Raw genomic sequence first — 17,657 nt, 5'->3', positions numbered from 1 at the left:
GAAACACATTATGTTCTTCACTTTTGCCTTCAGTCTGGAATTTAGAATGTCTTTGTTCACAACATTTCAAAGGATCTATTGGAACAACCCTAGAGGCCCCTAGAGGCGGTCTAGTCTAGTCCCTGGGGCCCCACACGGGAGCCGTGGAGAGGCCGGCTCCTTGGCTCACACCCAGGAGTCGGGGGAGCCGGTGAACTTGTTGGCCCGGTTGGAAGGTCTCCGTGTGGTGGAGTAGAAGTCCACGTAGTTGGTGTTGGCTTTGAACGGGAGGGTCCGGTAGTCGGGCGAGGTGGGGCTCAGGGGCACGGGCTCGTCCTCAAAGTCCTCGGGGAAGCCCTGAGGGGACGACAGGTACATTCTGTAGTTGTTGTAGTTCTTCCGGCCCGGCTCGTCGTAGAACAGCTCCGGGTTCTGCGCCAACACAGGGGAAAGAATCATGAGGACGCCAGAGGTAAAGCAGGACCAGAGCGGGGCCCCGTGGAGCCGGCTGTTACCTGGGAGCGCCGCAGGTCCTCTCCGGACTGAGACGAGTACGTTCCAATGAAGTAAGGGGTTTTCTGCTCAGACCCTAAAGAGTGCACACACAAAGCCCCAGAAGTGTTTGTTTGACGTTCCACAAATACAAGACAGTTTTTCTATTCTATTCAACCAGTGGTGGAAGAAGTACTGCGTTTTGTTACTTATGTAAAAGTACAGATACAGGAGCAGAGTACTTCAGGGTTTGAAGCATCCGTTTAGCTTTCAATTGAGTGATATTGAGAATTGTGGTCTGGTCTTTGGTCAAATAAAGCAAATGTCCTACTTTTCTTTTATATGTATTTTGTTTTCTCAAATCTCGGGTTTGAACTTAAAACCTTTTGGCAGAACGTGCTAAATTTAACCCCTCGAGCCACCTGAAAAGAGCTTTTCACTTTTCAGTCCAGTTCAAAAATGTAGTAGAGTAGAAAGTAAAGCTCCTGTAAAAGTAAAAAGTCCATCCATCCATCCATTTTCTACCGCTTGTTCCCTTTCGGGGTCGCGGGTGACTGGAGCCTATCCCAGTGACTTCGGGCCTTAGGCGGGGTACATCCTGGACGGTGGCCAACTTGTCGCAGGGCCAACACAGAGACATAGACATTACAGACAGTTCACTCTCACATTCATTCACTAGGGCCAATTTAGAGTCACCAATTTTACCTAACACATGCATGTCTTTGGACGGTGGGAGGAGCCGGAGAACCCGGAGAGAACCCACGGTAACACGGGGAGAACATGCAAACTCCACCCAGAAAAGTAAAAAGTATCCACTGTAAATGTACTTCAGTACATGTAAGTACAGATAGATGTTTAAATGTGTCTTTGTAATTCCCTGTGGTGGTTAAATGTCGCCCCCTGCTGTCTCTGGGCAGAAAACTAGCCTTGCAACATCGACCTGAAGCGAACTCTCCTGAGAAACCCTGGCTCTTTCTTTAGATGTGGCACTTAAAGGTTTTAATGTGTGATTCTACGCTCTTATTTCCTTTGAAGATTCTGTTCACTGTAGGGGGAGCTCGATGGCTAAAGTCACCACTTTAAAACAGCACTTTTTACTGTTATTTGGATGTCTTATGTTTCCTAAATTCTTGATCTCAGCCACATTATTATTTTATTTTGAATGTGACTTTTCAGATTTTCTTCAGTAATAAAATAAAGGCTGTTTCTGTGAAGCTTGAAAACGATGGTCAGCTCAGGACACAACTAAAGACGGCCCAAACGTCCAGAATGAGGTGAATACAAATAAGTCATCTGTTCCATTTTAGGCCACAAGCTCCAACTGACAGGTGTATTAACCAATCAGGAGTACACAGCCCCTCCAGGTCAAAGGAGGCTGCGAGTTGGGCACGACATACGCACTTACCTGTGTACTGGTACTTGTGGAGGCTGTTGTCTGTGTAGTAGGAGTCCAGTTGCATAGATTGTGCCCTCTGGTAGTTGGAACTGTGTCGTCTGATCCCGAGCATCGCTGGAGATGATGTGGCACTGCCCCCTGGTGGACATGAAGAGCAGCTTTATATTACACTCACATTAACAGCAGTTTTGGAACAAATGTTGTGTTGTACACTTAACAAAGAACGTTTTTTTGTTTCAATAAACTATTTAAAAGTTTGGAACCAAAGACATCCTTAATGTGAGAAACTGGGATTAACCTCAGAATATGCAAATGAGCCTGGTTTAAAGACTATTGTATTTCCTATTATTTGTTGAATTGGAAACAATGACAGACATGAACCATTTTTGAGGATTTTTAGGTTTTACTGGACAAATGCTAATTTTATCTAATTATATATTTCATACAATTATACTTTTTGTGAAGCATTTAACGCAGTTCAAGAAGCAATTTTTACTTTTACTCTTCAAAACTTTAGATACTTTAGACTGTAGATGTTGTATGTGCTTTTAAAGTGTAAGAGTACTTTTACAGACTGAGTACTTTTTCAAACATTGAAGCTTATTTACGAGCTCCTACTGAAGTACTTGTCAACGCACTGGGAGAGTCAGCTCTAGCGCCCTCTGCTGGGGCGTTGCAGACAGAACTAGAGTAAATGCTGGTAAACATGGATGGGCTGGCGACCTGACTGGACGACAGGGGGGATGTGCAGGGGGCTGGTGGGCAGGGTGGGCTGCGAGCGGTATCGGTCCCGTTCCAGGGTGGAGATCGGGGTGACGAAGTGTGTGTAGTTCCATCCGTCCTGCGCATACATGGGACACACACACGGGACACACAGGGTTATTGTCCAGCGCGTGGTGAAGGGCGGGGCTGGGGACGGAGCCTCACCTGTTTGTAGAGGCCCCTCAGCTCTCTGTACTGCCACAGCGTGTTGAGAACCTGCGCCGCCGCCTTCACCACCTTCACCGAGTACCTGAGGACACGGCAGCGGTCAGCTACATGCACCTGCTCTCTGTTAAAGGTTAAAGGTCATATGACTCTATCGAGTGGCAGTTTGTGCAAAGAAATAAAAACAGTAGAACATTCCATCAAAATGTACTTTTTTCACACAAAAGACACATTTTTCTCACAGTTTCAACAATAACTTCAAGTATTCATAATTGTCAAATCATAACTGTTGTGTAATTTACCTGGATTTTAGCCCTTGTTTACAGTCTGGTTGCTTAGTAATGGTTGTGGGTGACCTCAATTACAAAAGTAATACTATGGCAAATGTTGCGATATTGATCGAGTTTTGCCCTAAAATGCATTGACTCTGGCCATCATTATAATGTATTACATAAATATCCCTGCCCCGTAGGCCACATATTTAGTTAAATAGAAAAACGTCTTATATTGAAACATTTGGGTTCAACTTTGCCCCGATGGGAGACCAGCAAAGCACTTTGGGTGTCTTGAAAGGCGCTATATAAATCCAATGATCCGTTAATAAGTATAATAATAATAAGTATAATAATAATCTGTCTGACAGTGGCATCATTTTATTCATAGATCAGAATGCATTCATATAATCACCAAACAGTTCAACTTGGGGCCCCTGAACAGCGTCTTGCACTGGGTCCTCTCAACACAAGCAGCTGCCCTGGATGACCACTGCCCTGGATGACCGCTGTCCTGGAGGACCACTGCCCTGGATGACCGCTGCCCTGGAGGACCACTGCCCTGGATGACCGCTGTCCTGGATGACCGCTGCTCTGGATGACCACTGTCCTGGATGACCACTGCCCTGGATGACCACTGTCCTGGATGACCACTGTCCTGGATGACCACTGCCCTGGAGGACCGCTGCCCTGGATGACCGCTGTCCTGGATGACCACTGCCCTGGATGACCACTGTCCTGGATGACCACTGTCCTGGAGGACCACTGCCCTGGATGACCACTGTCCTGGATGACCACTGCCCTGGATGACCACTGTCCTGGATGACCACTGCCCTGGATGACCACTGCCCTGGATGACCACTGCCCTGGAGGACCACTGCCCTGGCCCTGGATGACCACTGTCCTGGATGACCACTGCCCTGGAGGACCACTGCCCTGGATGACCACTGTCCTGGATGACCGCTTCAGAACACGGTTTGACACTTTTATGGATTTACTGTTTGGAGATTTAGTTTTAAATCATATTTTGAAGACATAACGTTTGAGAGCGACATATTTGAAACTCTTTTTGACGTAACTTCCCGCGGTCAGAAGGTGTTTGACCAGCTCACCCTTTGCCCCGGCCTTTGCTGATGTCCACCAGCCTCTCGATGCCCCCGCAGTCGGCCAGGGCCTTGGCGTTGTCCACGTTGCGGCTGGTCACCTCGTGCAGTGTGCAGCAGACGGATGCCAACGTGTCGTCGCACAGCACAGAGGGCCCCGTGCCAGGGAGCCGGTTCACCAGGTCCCTCATGGCGTACTTCCCTGAGGAGCGGGGGCAGAGGTCAGGCAGAGGTCAGGGACTGAGGTCAGGGATAGAGGTAAGGGACAGAGGTCAGGCAGAGGTCAGGGACAGAGGTCAGGGGCAGAGGTCAGGGGCTGAGGTCAGGCAGAGGTCAGGTAGAGGTCGGGGGCAGAGGTCAGGGACAGAGGTCGGGGGCAGAGGTCAGGGACAGAGGTAAGGGGCAGAGGTCAGGCAGAGGTCAGGGACAGAGGTCAGGGACAGAGGTAAGGGACAGAGGTCAGGCAGAGGTCAGGGACAGAGGTCAGGGGCAGAGGTCAGGGGCTGAGGTCAGGTAGAGGTCGGGGGCAGAGGTTAAGCACAGGTCAGGGACAGAGGTCAGGGGCAGGGGTCAGGGGCAGAGGTCAGGCAGAGGTCAGGGACAGAGGTCAGGGGCAGAGGTAAGGGACAGAGGTCAGGTAGAGGTCGGGGGCAGAGGTCAGGGACAGAGGTCAGGCAGACGTTGTAATGTTGAGATGTTGTGATGTTGTGATGTTGTGATGTAGAGATGTTGTGATGTTGTGATGTTGTGATGTGATGTTGAGATGTTGAGATGTTGTGATGTGATGTTGTGATGTTAAGATGTTGTGATGTTGAGATGTTGTGATGTTGAGATGTTGTGATGTTGAGATATTGTGATGTTGAGATGTTGAGATGTGATGTTGAGATGTTGAGATGTTGTGATGTTGTGATGTTGAGATGTTGTGATGTTGAGATGTTGAGATGTTGAGATGTGATGTTGAGATGTTGTGATGTGATGTTGTGATGTTGTGATGTTGTGATGTTGTGATGTTGAGATGTTGTGATGTGATCTTGAGATGTTGAGATGTTGTGATGTTGTGATGTTGAGATGTTGTGATGTTGAGATGTTGAGATGTTGAGATGTGATGTTGAGATGTTGAGATGTGATGTTGTGATGTTGTGATGTTGTGATGTTGAGATGTTGTGATGTTGTGATGTTGAGATGTTGTGATGTTGTGATGTAGAGATGTTGTGATGTTGTGATGTTGTGATGTAGAGATGTTGTGATGTTGTGATGTTGAGATGTTGTGATGTTGTGATGTTGAGATGTTGTGATGTTGTGATGTTGTGATGTTGAGATGTTGTGATGTTGTGATGTTGTGATGTTGAGATGTTGTGATGTTGTGATGCTGAGATGAGATGTTGAGATGTTGTGATGTTGTGATGTTGAGATGTTGTGATGTTGTGATCTTAAGATGTTGTGATGTTGAGATGATGAGATGTTGTGATGTTGTGATGTTGTGATGTTGGTTGTGATGTTGTGATGTTGTGATGTTGAGATGTTGTGATGTTGTGATGTCGTGATGTCGAGATGTTGTGATGTTGTGATGTCGAGATGTTGAGATGTTGTGATGTTGTGATGTCGTGATGTCGAGATGTTGTGATGTTGTGATGTGATGTTGTGATATTGTGATGTTGTGATGTGATGTTGTGATGTCGAGATGTTGAGATGTTGAGATGTTGTGATGTGATGTTGTGATGTTGTGATGTTGTGATGTCGTGATGTCGAGATGTTGTGATGTGATGTTGTGATGTTGTGATGTGATGTTGTGATGTTGAGATGTTGTGATGTTGTGATGTTGTGATGTTGTGATGTTGTGATGTTGTGATGTGATGTTGTGATGTCAAGATGTTGAGATGTTGAGATGTTGAGATGTTGTGATGTGATGTTGTGATGTTGAGATGTTGTGATGTGATGTTGTGATGTTGTGATGTTGTGATGTAGAGATGTTGTGATGTTGAGATGTTGTGATGTGATGTTGTGATGTTGTGATGTTGTGATGTTGAGATGTTGAGATGTTGTGATGTAGAGATGTTGTGATGTTGTGATGTGATGTTGTGATGTCGAGATGTTGAGATGTTGAGATGTTGAGATGTTGAGATGTTGTGATGTTGTGATGTTGTGATGTTGTGATGTCGTGATGTCGAGATGTTGAGATGTTGTGATGTTGTGATGTTGTGATGTTGTGATGTGATGTTGTGATGTCGAGATGTTGAGATGTTGTGATGTGATGTTGTGATGTTGAGATGTTGTGATGTTGTGATGTCGTGATGTCGAGATGTTGAGATGTTGTCATGTCGTGATGTTGAGATGTTGAGATGTTGTGGTGTTGTGATGTTGTGATGTTGAGATGTTGAGATGTTGTGATGTGATGTTGTGATGTTGTGATGTTGAGATGTTGAGATGTTGTGATGTTGAGATGTTGAGATGTGATGTTGAGATGTTGTGATGTTGAGATGTTGTGATGTTGAGATGTTGTGATGTTGAGATGTTGTGATGTTGTGATGTTGTGATGTTGTGATGTTGTGATGTGATGTTGTGATGTTGTGATGTTGAGATGTTGTGATGTAGAGATGTTGTGATGTTGAGATGTTGTGATGTTGAGATGTTGTGATGTAGAGATGTTGTGATGTTGTGATGTTGAGATGTTGAGATGTTGAGATGTTGAGATGTTGTGATGTTGTGATGTAGAGATGTTGTGATGTTGTGATGTTGTGATGTGATGTTGTGATGTTGTGATGTAGAGATGTTGTGATGTTGAGATGTTGAGATGTCGTGATGTCGTGATGTCGTGATGTTGTGATGTCGTGATGTCGTGATGTCGAGATGTTGAGATGTTGAGATGTTGTGATGTTGAGATGTTGTGATGTTGTGATGTTGAGATGTTGTGATGTGATGTTGAGATGTTGAGATGTTGAGATGTTGAGATGTTGTGATGTTGAGATGTTGTGATGTCGTGATGTTGTGATGTTGAGATGTTGTGATGTTGTGATGTTGTGATGTTGAGATGTTGAGATGTTGTGATGTGATGTTGTGATGTTGTGATGTTGAGATGTTGAGATGTTGTGATGTTGAGATGTTGAGATGTTGTGATGTTGAGATGTTGTGATGTTGAGATGTTGTGATGTTGAGATGTTGTGATGTAGAGATGTTGAGATGTTGAGATGTTGTGATGTGATGTTGTGATGTTGTGATGTTGAGATGTTGTGATGTTGAGATGTTGTGATGTAGAGATGTTGTGATGTTGTGATGTTGAGATGTTGAGATGTTGTGATGTTGTGATGTTGTGATGTTGTGATGTAGAGATGTTGTGATGTTGTGATGTTGTGATGTGATGTTGTGATGTTGTGATGTTGTGATGTAGATGTTGTGATGTTGAGATGTTGAGATGTCGAGATGTCGTGATGTCGTGATGTTGAGATGTTGTGATGTGATGTTGAGATGTTGAGATGTTGTGATGTTGAGATGTTGTGATGTTGTGATGTTGAGATGTTGTGATGTGATGTTGAGATGTTGTGATGTTGAGATGTTGAGATGTTGAGATGTTGTGATGTTGAGATGTTGTGATGTTGTGATGTTGAGATGTTGAGATGTTGAGATGTTGAGATGTTGTGATGTCGTGATGTTGAGATGTTGAGATGTTGTGATGTTGAGATGTTGTGATGTCGTGATGTTGAGATGTTGAGATGTTGTGATGTTGTGATGTTTGGATGTTGTGATGTGATGTTGTGATGTTGAGATGTTGAGATGTTGTGATGTGATGTTGTGATGTTGAGATGTTGTGATGTTGTGATGTCGTGATGTCGAGATGTTGAGATGTTGTCATGTCGTGATGTTGAGATGTTGAGATGTTGTGATGTTGTGATGTTGTGATGTTGAGATGTTGAGAAGTTGTGATGTGATGTTGTGATGTTGTGATGTTGAGATGTTGAGATGTTGTGATGTTGAGATGTTGAGATGTGCTGTTGAGATGTTGTGATGTTGAGATGTTGTGATGTTGAGATGTTGTGATGTTGAGATGTTGTGATGTTGTGATGTTGTGATGTTGAGATGTTGTGATGTTGAGATGTTGAGATGTTGAGATGTTGTGATGTTGTGATGTTGTGATGTTGTGATGTTGTGATGTTGTGATGTTGTGATGTTGTGATGTTGAGATGTTGAGATGTTGTGATGTAGAGATGTTGTGATGTTGAGATGTTGTGATGTTGAGATGTCGTGATGTCGTGATGTTGAGATGTTGAGATGTTGAGATGTTGTGATGTTGAGATGTTGTGATGTTGTGATGTTGAGATGTTGTGATGTGATGTTGAGATGTTGTGATGTTGAGATGTTGAGATGTTGAGATGTTGTGATGTTGAGATGTTGTGATGTCGTGATGTTGTGATGTTGAGATGTTGTGATGTTGTGATGTTGTGATGTTGTGATGTTGAGATGTTGAGATGTTGTGATGTGATGTTGTGATGTTGTGATGTTGAGATGTTGAGATGTTGTGATGTTGAGATGTTGTGATGTTGAGATGTTGTGATGTTGAGATGTTGTGATGTTGAGATGTTGTGATGTTGTGATGTTGAGATGTTGTGATGTTGTGATGTTGTGATGTGATGTTGTGATGTTGTGATGTTGTGATGTTGTGATGTTGAGATGTTGAGATGTTGTGATGTAGAGATGTTGTGATGTTGAGATGTTGTGATGTTGAGATGTTGTGATGTAGAGATGTTGAGATGTTGAGATGTTGTGATGTGATGTTGTGATGTTGTGATGTTGAGATGTTGAGATGTTGTGATGTTGTGATGTTGTGATGTTGTGATGTAGAGATGTTGTGATGTTGTGATGTTGAGATGTTGAGATGTTGAGATGTTGTGATGTTGTGATGTTGAGATGTTGTGATGTTGTGATGTAGAGATGTGATGTTGTGATGTTGTGATGTTGTGATGTCGTGATGTCGAGATGTTGTGATGTGATGTTGTGATGTTGTGATGTTGTGATGTTGTGATGTTGTGATGTGATGTTGTGATGTCGAGATGTTGTGATGTGATGTTGTGATGTGATGTTGTGATGTGATGTTGAGATGTTGTGATGTTGAGATGTTGTGATGTTGTGATGTAGAGATGTTGTGATGTTGTGATGTTGTGATGTGATGTTGTGATGTCGAGATGTCGAGATGTTGAGATGTTGAGATGTTGTGATGTTGTGATGTTGTGATGTTGTGATGTTGTGATGTCGAGATGTTGAGATGTTGAGATGTTGTGATGTGATGTTGTGATGTTGAGATGTTGTGATGTTGTGATGTTGTGATGTCGTGATGTCGAGATGTTGAGATATTGTGATGTTGTGATGTTGTGATGTTGTGATGTGATGTTGTGATGTGATGTTGTGATGTCGAGATGTTGAGATGTTGAGATGTTGTGATGTGATGTTGTGATGTTGAGATGTTGTGATGTTGTGATGTTGTGATGTCGTGATGTTGAGATGTTGTCATGTCGTGATGTTGTGATGTCGAGATGTTGAGATGTTGTGATGTTGTGATGTTGAGATGTTGAGATGTTGTGATGTGATGTTGTGATGTTGAGATGTTGAGATGTTGTGATGTTGAGATGTTGAGATGTTGTGATGTTGAGATGTTGTGATGTTGAGATGTTGTGATGTTGAGATGTTGTGATGTTGAGATGTTGTGATGTTGTGATGTTGAGATGTTGAGATGTTGAGATGTTGTGATGTTGTGATGTTGAGATGTTGTGATGTTGAGATGTTGAGATGTTGTGATGTTGTGATGTTGAGATGTTGTGATGTTGTGATGTAGAGATGTTGTGATGTTGTGATATTGTGATGTGATGTTGTGATGTTGTGATGTAGAGATGTTGTGATGTTGAGATGTTGAGATGTTGAGATGTTGTGATGTCGTGATGTTGTGATGTTGTGATGTCGTGATGTCGTGATGTCGAGATGTTGAGATGTTGAGATGTTGTGATGTTGAGATGTTGTGATGTTGTGATGTTGAGATGTTGTGATGTGATGTTGAGATGTTGTGATGTTGAGATGTTGAGATGTTGAGATGTTGAGATGTTGTGATGTTGAGATGTTGTGATGTCGTGATGTTGTGATGTTGTGATGTCGTGATGTTGTGATGTTGAGATGTTGAGATGTTGAGATGTTGTGATGTTGAGATGTTGTGATGTGATGTTGAGATGTTGTGATGTTGAGATGTTGAGATGTTGTGATGTTGAGATGTTGTGATGTCGTGATGTTGTGATGTCGTGATGTTGAGATGTTGAGATGTTGAGATGTTGTGATGTTGAGATGTTGAGATGTTGTGATGTTGTGATGTCGTGATGTTGAGATGTTGTGATGTTGAGATGTTGTGATGTGATGTTGAGATGTTGTGATGTTGAGATGTTGAGATGTTGAGATGTTGAGATGTTGTGATGTTGAGATGTTGTGATGTTGTGATGTCGTGATGTTGAGATGTTGAGATGTTGAGATGTTGAGATGTTGTGATGTTGAGATGTTGAGATGTTGTGATGTTGAGATGTTGTGATGTCGTGATGTTGTGATGTCGTGATGTTGAGATGTTGAGATGTTGAGATGTTGTGATGTTGAGATGTTGAGATGTTGTGATGTTGTGATGTTGTGATGTCGTGATGTTGAGATGTTGTGATGTTGAGATGTTGTGATGTGATGTTGAGATGTTGTGATGTTGAGATGTTGAGATGTTGTGATGTTGAGATGTTGTGATGTTGTGATGTCGTGATGTTGAGATGTTGAGATGTCGTGATGTCGTGATGTTGTGATGTTGTGATGTCGTGATGTCGAGATGTTGTGATGTCGTGATGTTGAGATGTCGTGATGTCGAGATGTTGTGATGTCGTGATGTTGAGATGTCGTGATGTCGTGATGTCGTGATGTTGTGATGTCGTGATGTTGAGATGTTGAGATGTTGAGCACTGACCGATGAGCTCCTTGTTGCGTGCGTCCAGGGCCATGTTGCGCAGGGCGGTGGCCACAGAGCCGACCACGCGGTCGTTGTCCATTCGCAGCAGCTCCACCAGGATGGGAAGACCCTTCTCTTTACGCACGGCGGCCCGAATGTACGACGAGAACTGCACACACGGACACACACACGTTTGACACACACACACACATGTACAACACACGCGGACAAAACGCACACACAGACAACACACACACACATGGATACACACACGTTTGACACACACACACACACATGTACAACACACGTGGACAAAACGCACACACGGACAACACACACACACAGGCAACACACACGTTTGACACACACGGACAATACACACACACACGCGGACAACACAGACGTTTGACAGACATGTACAACACACACGGACAACACACACACACACACGGACAACACACACGGACAACACACACGGACAACACAGACGTTTGACAGACATGTACAACACACACGGACAACACACACACACACGGACAACACACACGGACAATACACACACACACACACACGGACAACACAGACGTTTGACAGACATGTACAACACACACGGACAACACACACACACACGGACAACACACACACGGACACACACACACACGGACAACACACACACACACGGACACACACATACACACGGACACACACATACACACACGGACAACACACACGGACACACACACACACACACACACACGGACAACACACACACGGACACACACACACACACGGACAACACACACACACACGGACACACACATACACACGGACACACACATACACACACGGACAACACACACACGGACACACACACATACACACACACACACACATACACACACGGACACACACACATACACACACGGACAACACACACGGACACACACACACACACACGGTCAGGCCTGGGGTTAGAGCGGGGGTCTGTGGGGGACTGTGGGGCTCTGTGGGGGTCTGTGGGGGTCTGTGGGGGACTGTGTGGGTCTGTGGGGGACTGTGGGGGTCTGTGGGGGTCTGTGGGGGCCTGTGGGGGACTGTGGGGGTCTGTGGGGGTCTGTGGGGGACTGTGGGGGACTGTGGGGGTCTGTGGGGGTCTGTGGGGGACTGTGGGGGACTGTGGGGGTATGTGGGGGTCTGTGGGGGTCTGTGGGGGACTGTGGGGGACTGTGGGGGTATGTGGGGGACTGTGGGGGTCTGTGGGGGACTGTAGGGGACTGTGGGGCTCTGTGGGGGACTGTGGGGGTCTGTGGGGGACTGTGGGGGTCTGTGGGGGACTGTGGGGCTCTGTGGGGGACTGTGGGGGTCTGTGGGGGTCTGTGGGGGACTGTGGGGGTCTGTGGGGGTATGTGGGGGTCTGTGGGGGACTGTGGGGGTCTGTGGGGGTCTGTGGGGGACTGTGGGGGTATGTGGGGGACTGTGGGGGTCTGTGGGGGACTGTGGGGGTATGTGGGGGACTGTGGGGGTCTGTGGGGGACTGTGGGGGTCTGTGGGGGTCTGTGGGGGTCTGTGGGGGACTGTGGGGGTATGTGGGGGACTGTGGGGGTCTGTGGGGGACTGTGGGGGTCTGTGGGGGACTGTGGGGGTCTGTGGGGGTCTGTGGGGGACTGTGGGGGTATGTGGGGGACTGTGGGGGTCTGTGGGGGACTGTGGGGGTATGTGGGGGACTGTGGGGGTCTGTGGGGGACTGTGGGGGTCTGTGGGGGACTGTGGGGGTCTGTGGGGGACTGTGGGGGTCTGTGGGGGTCTGTGGGGGACTGTGGGGGTCTGTGGGGGACTGTGGGGGTATGTGGGGGACTGTGGGGGTCTGTGGGGGACTGTGGGGGTCTGTGCCTGTGATGGGACGTGGACTGTTGGGGAGGTTCTGGTGGTAATTAAAGTTTTCTGAATTGTTTGGTTTATTTTGATTCTTTAATGACGTTCTGTGCTCTGCGTTCTGCTGCAGGTTTGTACCTGTTACAATGGATACTTGTTACTTTTACTTCACTCTCAAATGTAGTGAAGTCAAACTAAAAAGTATCAAACTGTACATTTTACTTCACTACATTTGAGAGCAAGTATCTGTACTTTCTGTTCTGAAAAGTACTTTCTGTTCTGAAAAGTGAAAAGTACTTTCTGTTCTGAAAAGTGAAAAGTACTTTCTGTTCTGAAAAGTGAAAAGTACTTTCTGTCTGCTTCATAGCACGTTTAACTCAGATGAAGGAAGTTCTCTTACAGCAGCAGCATATGTGGCACTCATTCCACCACCCGCGGGCACACATTGATTCTTTATTGCAAAAGTACAATTTTAAACATGTACTTCAATACTTTGAGCAAGCATGGATTTGAATATGTGATACTTTTATTTGGGTAAATGTTTTGCCCTGTGTCAGTATTTTTACTTCAGTAACAAAAGTACTTCTTCCTGCACAGTTCACCAGGTGTTTGCTGCTGTGCCAGAGGAACTGTACCTTCCAGTTCCCAGCGGACAGGTTCTGGAGGGCCCCCGCGGCCCCCTCCAGAGTGGCCGGGTTGGAGCTCTCTGCCAGCAGGTTCAGGTAGGGCTTGACCACCAGGGGGTGCCACAGCAGCTCCGCCCCTCGCAGAGCCTGGGACAGACCTAGAGGGCCCACGCCTTCAAACTGCACACAGGAGGTCAGAAGGGGTCAAGGTGGTCCGGCCTGGTCCAGTGGTCAGAACATGACACAGTTCAGAGGGACGCGTGAGTGGGACGGGTGAGTGGGACGGCGCGGGTGGGATGGCGTGAGTGGGACGGTGCGGGTGGGACTGCGTGAGTGGGACGGCGTTGGTGGGACAGCGTGGGTAGGACGGCGTCGGTGGGATGGCGCGGGTGACGGGGATAGAGTGGATGACGGGGACAGAGTGGATGAAGGGGACGGAGTGGATGACGGGGACAGAGTGGATGACGGGGACAGAGTGGAGGACGGGGACAGAGTGGAGGACGGGGACAGAGTGGATGACGGGGACAGAGTGGAGGACGGGGACAGAGTGGAGGACGGGGACAGAGTGGAGGACGGGGACAGAGTGGAGGACGGGGACAGAGTGGATAACGGGGACAGAGTGAATGACGGGGACAGAGTGGATGAAGGGGACAGAGTGGAGGACGGGGACAGAGTGGATGACGGGGACAGAGTGGATGAAGGGGACAGAGTGGAGGACGGGGACAGAGTGGAGGACGGGGACAGAGTGGATGAAGGGGACAGAGTGGATGAAGGGGACAGAGTGGAGGACGGGACAGAGTGGAGGACGGGGACAGAGTGGATGAAGGGGACAGAGTGGAGGACGGGGACCGAGTGGAGGACGGGGACAGAGTGGAGGACGGGGACAGAGTGGATGAAGGGGACAGAGTGGAGGACGGGGACAGAGTGGATGACGGGGACAGAGTGGATGACGGGGACAGAGTGGATGAAGGGGACAGAGTGGAGGACGGGGACAGAGTGGAGGACGGGGACAGAGTGAATGACGGGGACAGAGTGGATGAAGGGGACAGAGTGGAGGACGGGGACAGAGTGGAGGACGGGGACAGAGTGGATGAAGGGGACAGAGTGGAGGACGGGGACAGAGTGGAGGACGGGGACAGAGTGGATGAAGGGGACAGAGTGGAGGACGGGGACAGAGTGGAGGACGGGGACAGAGTGAATGACGGGGACAGAGTGGATGAAGGGGACAGAGTGGAGGACGGGGACAGAGTGGATGACGGGGACAGAGTGGATGAAGGGGACAGAGTGGAGGACGGGGACAGAGTGGAGGACGGGGACAGAGTGGATGAAGGGGACAGAGTGGATGAAGGGGACAGAGTGGAGGACGGGGACAGAGTGGAGGACGGGGACAGAGTGGATGAAGGGGACAGAGTGGAGGACGGGGACAGAGTGGAGGACGGGGACAGAGTGGATGAAGGGGACAGAGTGGATGAAGGGGACAGAGTGGAGGACGGGGACAGAGTGGATGACGGGGACAGAGTGGATGAAGGGGACAGAGTGAATGACGGGGACAGAGTGGATGAAGGGGACAGAGTGGAGGACGGGGACAGAGTGGATGAAGGGGACAGAGTGGATGAAGGGGACAGAGTGGAGGACGGGGACAGAGTGGAGGACGGGGACAGAGTGGATGAAGGGGACAGAGTGAATGACGGGGACAGAGTGGATGAAGGGGACAGAGTGGAGGACGGGGACAGAGTGGATGACGGGGACAGAGTGGATGAAGGGGACAGAGTGGAGGACGGGGACAGAGTGGAGGACGGGGACAGAGTGGATGAAGGGGACAGAGTGGATGAAGGGGACAGAGTGGAGGACGGGGACAGAGTGGAGGACGGGGACAGAGTGGATGAAGGGGACAGAGTGGAGGACGGGGACAGAGTGGAGGACGGGGACAGAGTGAATGACGGGGACAGAGTGGATGAAGGGGACAGAGTGGAGGACGGGGACAGAGTGGATGACGGGGACAGAGTGGATGAAGGGGACAGAGTGGAGGACGGGGACAGAGTGGAGGACGGGGACAGAGTGGATGAAGGGGACAGAGTGGATGAAGGGGACAGAGTGGAGGACGGGGACAGAGTGGAGGACGGGGACAGAGTGGATGAAGGGGACAGAGTGGAGGACGGGGACAGAGTGGATGACGGGGACAGAGTGGATGAAGGGGACAGAGTGGAGGACGGGGACAGAGTGGAGGACGGGGACAGAGTGGATGAAGGGGACAGAGTGGAGGACGGGGACAGAGTGGAGGACGGGGACAGAGTGGATGAAGGGGACAGAGTGGAGGACGGGGACAGAGTGGAGGACGGGGACAGAGTGAATGACGGGGACAGAGTGGATGAAGGGGACAGAGTGGAGGACGGGGACAGAGTGGATGACGGGGACAGAGTGGATGAAGGGGACAGAGTGGAGGACGGGGACAGAGTGGAGGACGGGGACAGAGTGGATGAAGGGGACAGAGTGGATGAAGGGGACAGAGTGGAGGACGGGGACAGAGTGGAGGACGGGGACAGAGTGGATGAAGGGGACAGAGTGGAGGACGGGGACAGAGTGGAGGACGGGGACAGAGTGGATGAAGGGGACAGAGTGGATGAAGGGGACAGAGTGGAGGACGGGGACAGAGTGGAGGACGGGGACAGAGTGGATGAAGGGGACAGAGTGGAGGACGGGGACAGAGTGGATGACGGGGACAGAGTGGATGACGGGGACAGAGTGGAGGACGGGGACAGAGTGGATGAAGGGGACAGAGTGGAGGACGGGGACAGAGTGGAGGACGGGGACAGAGTGGATGAAGGGGACAGAGTGGAGGACGGGGACCGAGTGGAGGACGGGGACAGAGTGGAGGACGGGGACAGAGTGGAGGACGGGGACAGAGTGGATGAAGGGGACAGAGTGGAGGACGAGGACAGAGTGGAGGACGGGGACAGAGTGGATGAAGGGGACAGAGTGGAGGACGGGGACAGAGTGGAGGACGGGGACAGAGTGGATGACGGGGACAGAGTGGATGACGGGGACAGAGTGGAGGACGGGGACAGAGTGGATGAAGGGGACAGAGTGGAGGACGGGGACAGAGTGGAGGACGGGGACAGAGTGGATGAAGGGGACAGAGTGGATGAAGGGGACAGAGTGGAGGACGGGGACAGAGTGGATGACGGGGACAGAGTGGAGGACGGGGACAGAGTGGATGAAGGGGACAGAGTGGAGGACGGGGACAGAGTGGAGGACGGGGACAGAGTGAATGACGGGGACAGAGTGGATGAAGGGGACAGAGTGGAGGACGGGGACAGAGTGGATGACGGGGACAGAGTGGATGAAGGGGACAGAGTGGAGGACGGGGACAGAGTGGAGGACGGGGACAGAGTGGATGAAGGGGACAGAGTGGAGGACGGGGACAGAGTGGAGGACGGGGACAGAGTGGATGAAGGGGACAGAGTGGAGGACGGGGACAGAGTGGAGGACGGGGACAGAGTGAATGACGGGGACAGAGTGGATGAAGGGGACAGAGTGGAGGACGGGGACAGAGTGGATGACGGGGACAGAGTGGATGACGGGGACAGAGTGGAGGACGGGGACAGAGTGGAGGACGGGGACAGAGTGAATGACGGGGACAGAGTGGATGAAGGGGACAGAGTGGAGGACGGGGACAGAGTGGATGACGGGGACAGAGTGGATGAAGGGGACAGAGTGGAGGACGGGGACAGAGTGGAGGACGGGGACAGAGTGGATGAAGGGGACAGAGTGGAGGACGGGGACAGAGTGGATGAAGGGGACAGAGTGGAGGACGGGGACAGAGTGGAGGAAGGGGACAGAGTGGAGGACGGGGACAGAGTGGATGAAGGGGACAGAGTGGATGAAGGGGACAGAGTGGAGGACGGGGACAGAGTGGAGGACGGGGACAGAGTGGATGAAGGGGACAGAGTGGAGGACGGGGACAGAGTGGAGGACGGGGACAGAGTGGATGACGGGGACAGAGTGGAGGACGGGGACAGAGTGGAGGACGGGGACAGAGTG

At 49.3% G+C, this 17,657-nt stretch overlaps 1 protein-coding gene across 1 annotated transcript in view; it reads right to left on the bottom strand.

Moving 5' to 3' along the window:
• LOC140362466 (plakophilin-4-like) overlaps positions 1-17,657 on the bottom strand; it is a 42,915-nt gene continuing 25,258 nt past the window's right edge. Inside the window, exons 14-21 of the mRNA XM_072448569.1 lie at positions 13,626-13,796; positions 11,137-11,287; positions 4,179-4,371; positions 2,795-2,879; positions 2,591-2,708; positions 1,877-2,005; positions 495-568; positions 1-411 (exon numbers count right to left, since the gene is read on the bottom strand). Coding sequence (XP_072304670.1) covers positions 166-411; positions 495-568; positions 1,877-2,005; positions 2,591-2,708; positions 2,795-2,879; positions 4,179-4,371; positions 11,137-11,287; positions 13,626-13,796 — 1,167 coding nt within the window. The 3' untranslated portion in view covers positions 1-165. The remainder of the gene's footprint in view (positions 412-494; positions 569-1,876; positions 2,006-2,590; positions 2,709-2,794; positions 2,880-4,178; positions 4,372-11,136; positions 11,288-13,625; positions 13,797-17,657) is intronic.

The sequence above is a fragment of the Eucyclogobius newberryi genome, unplaced genomic scaffold (genome assembly GCF_026437365.1).
Source record: "Eucyclogobius newberryi isolate DKJ021-1_F unplaced genomic scaffold, fEucNew1.0.hap1 SCAF_1, whole genome shotgun sequence".
Taxonomy (NCBI): domain Eukaryota; kingdom Metazoa; phylum Chordata; class Actinopteri; order Gobiiformes; family Gobiidae; genus Eucyclogobius; species Eucyclogobius newberryi.
This window is presented reverse-complemented; position numbering and strand designations above follow the sequence as displayed.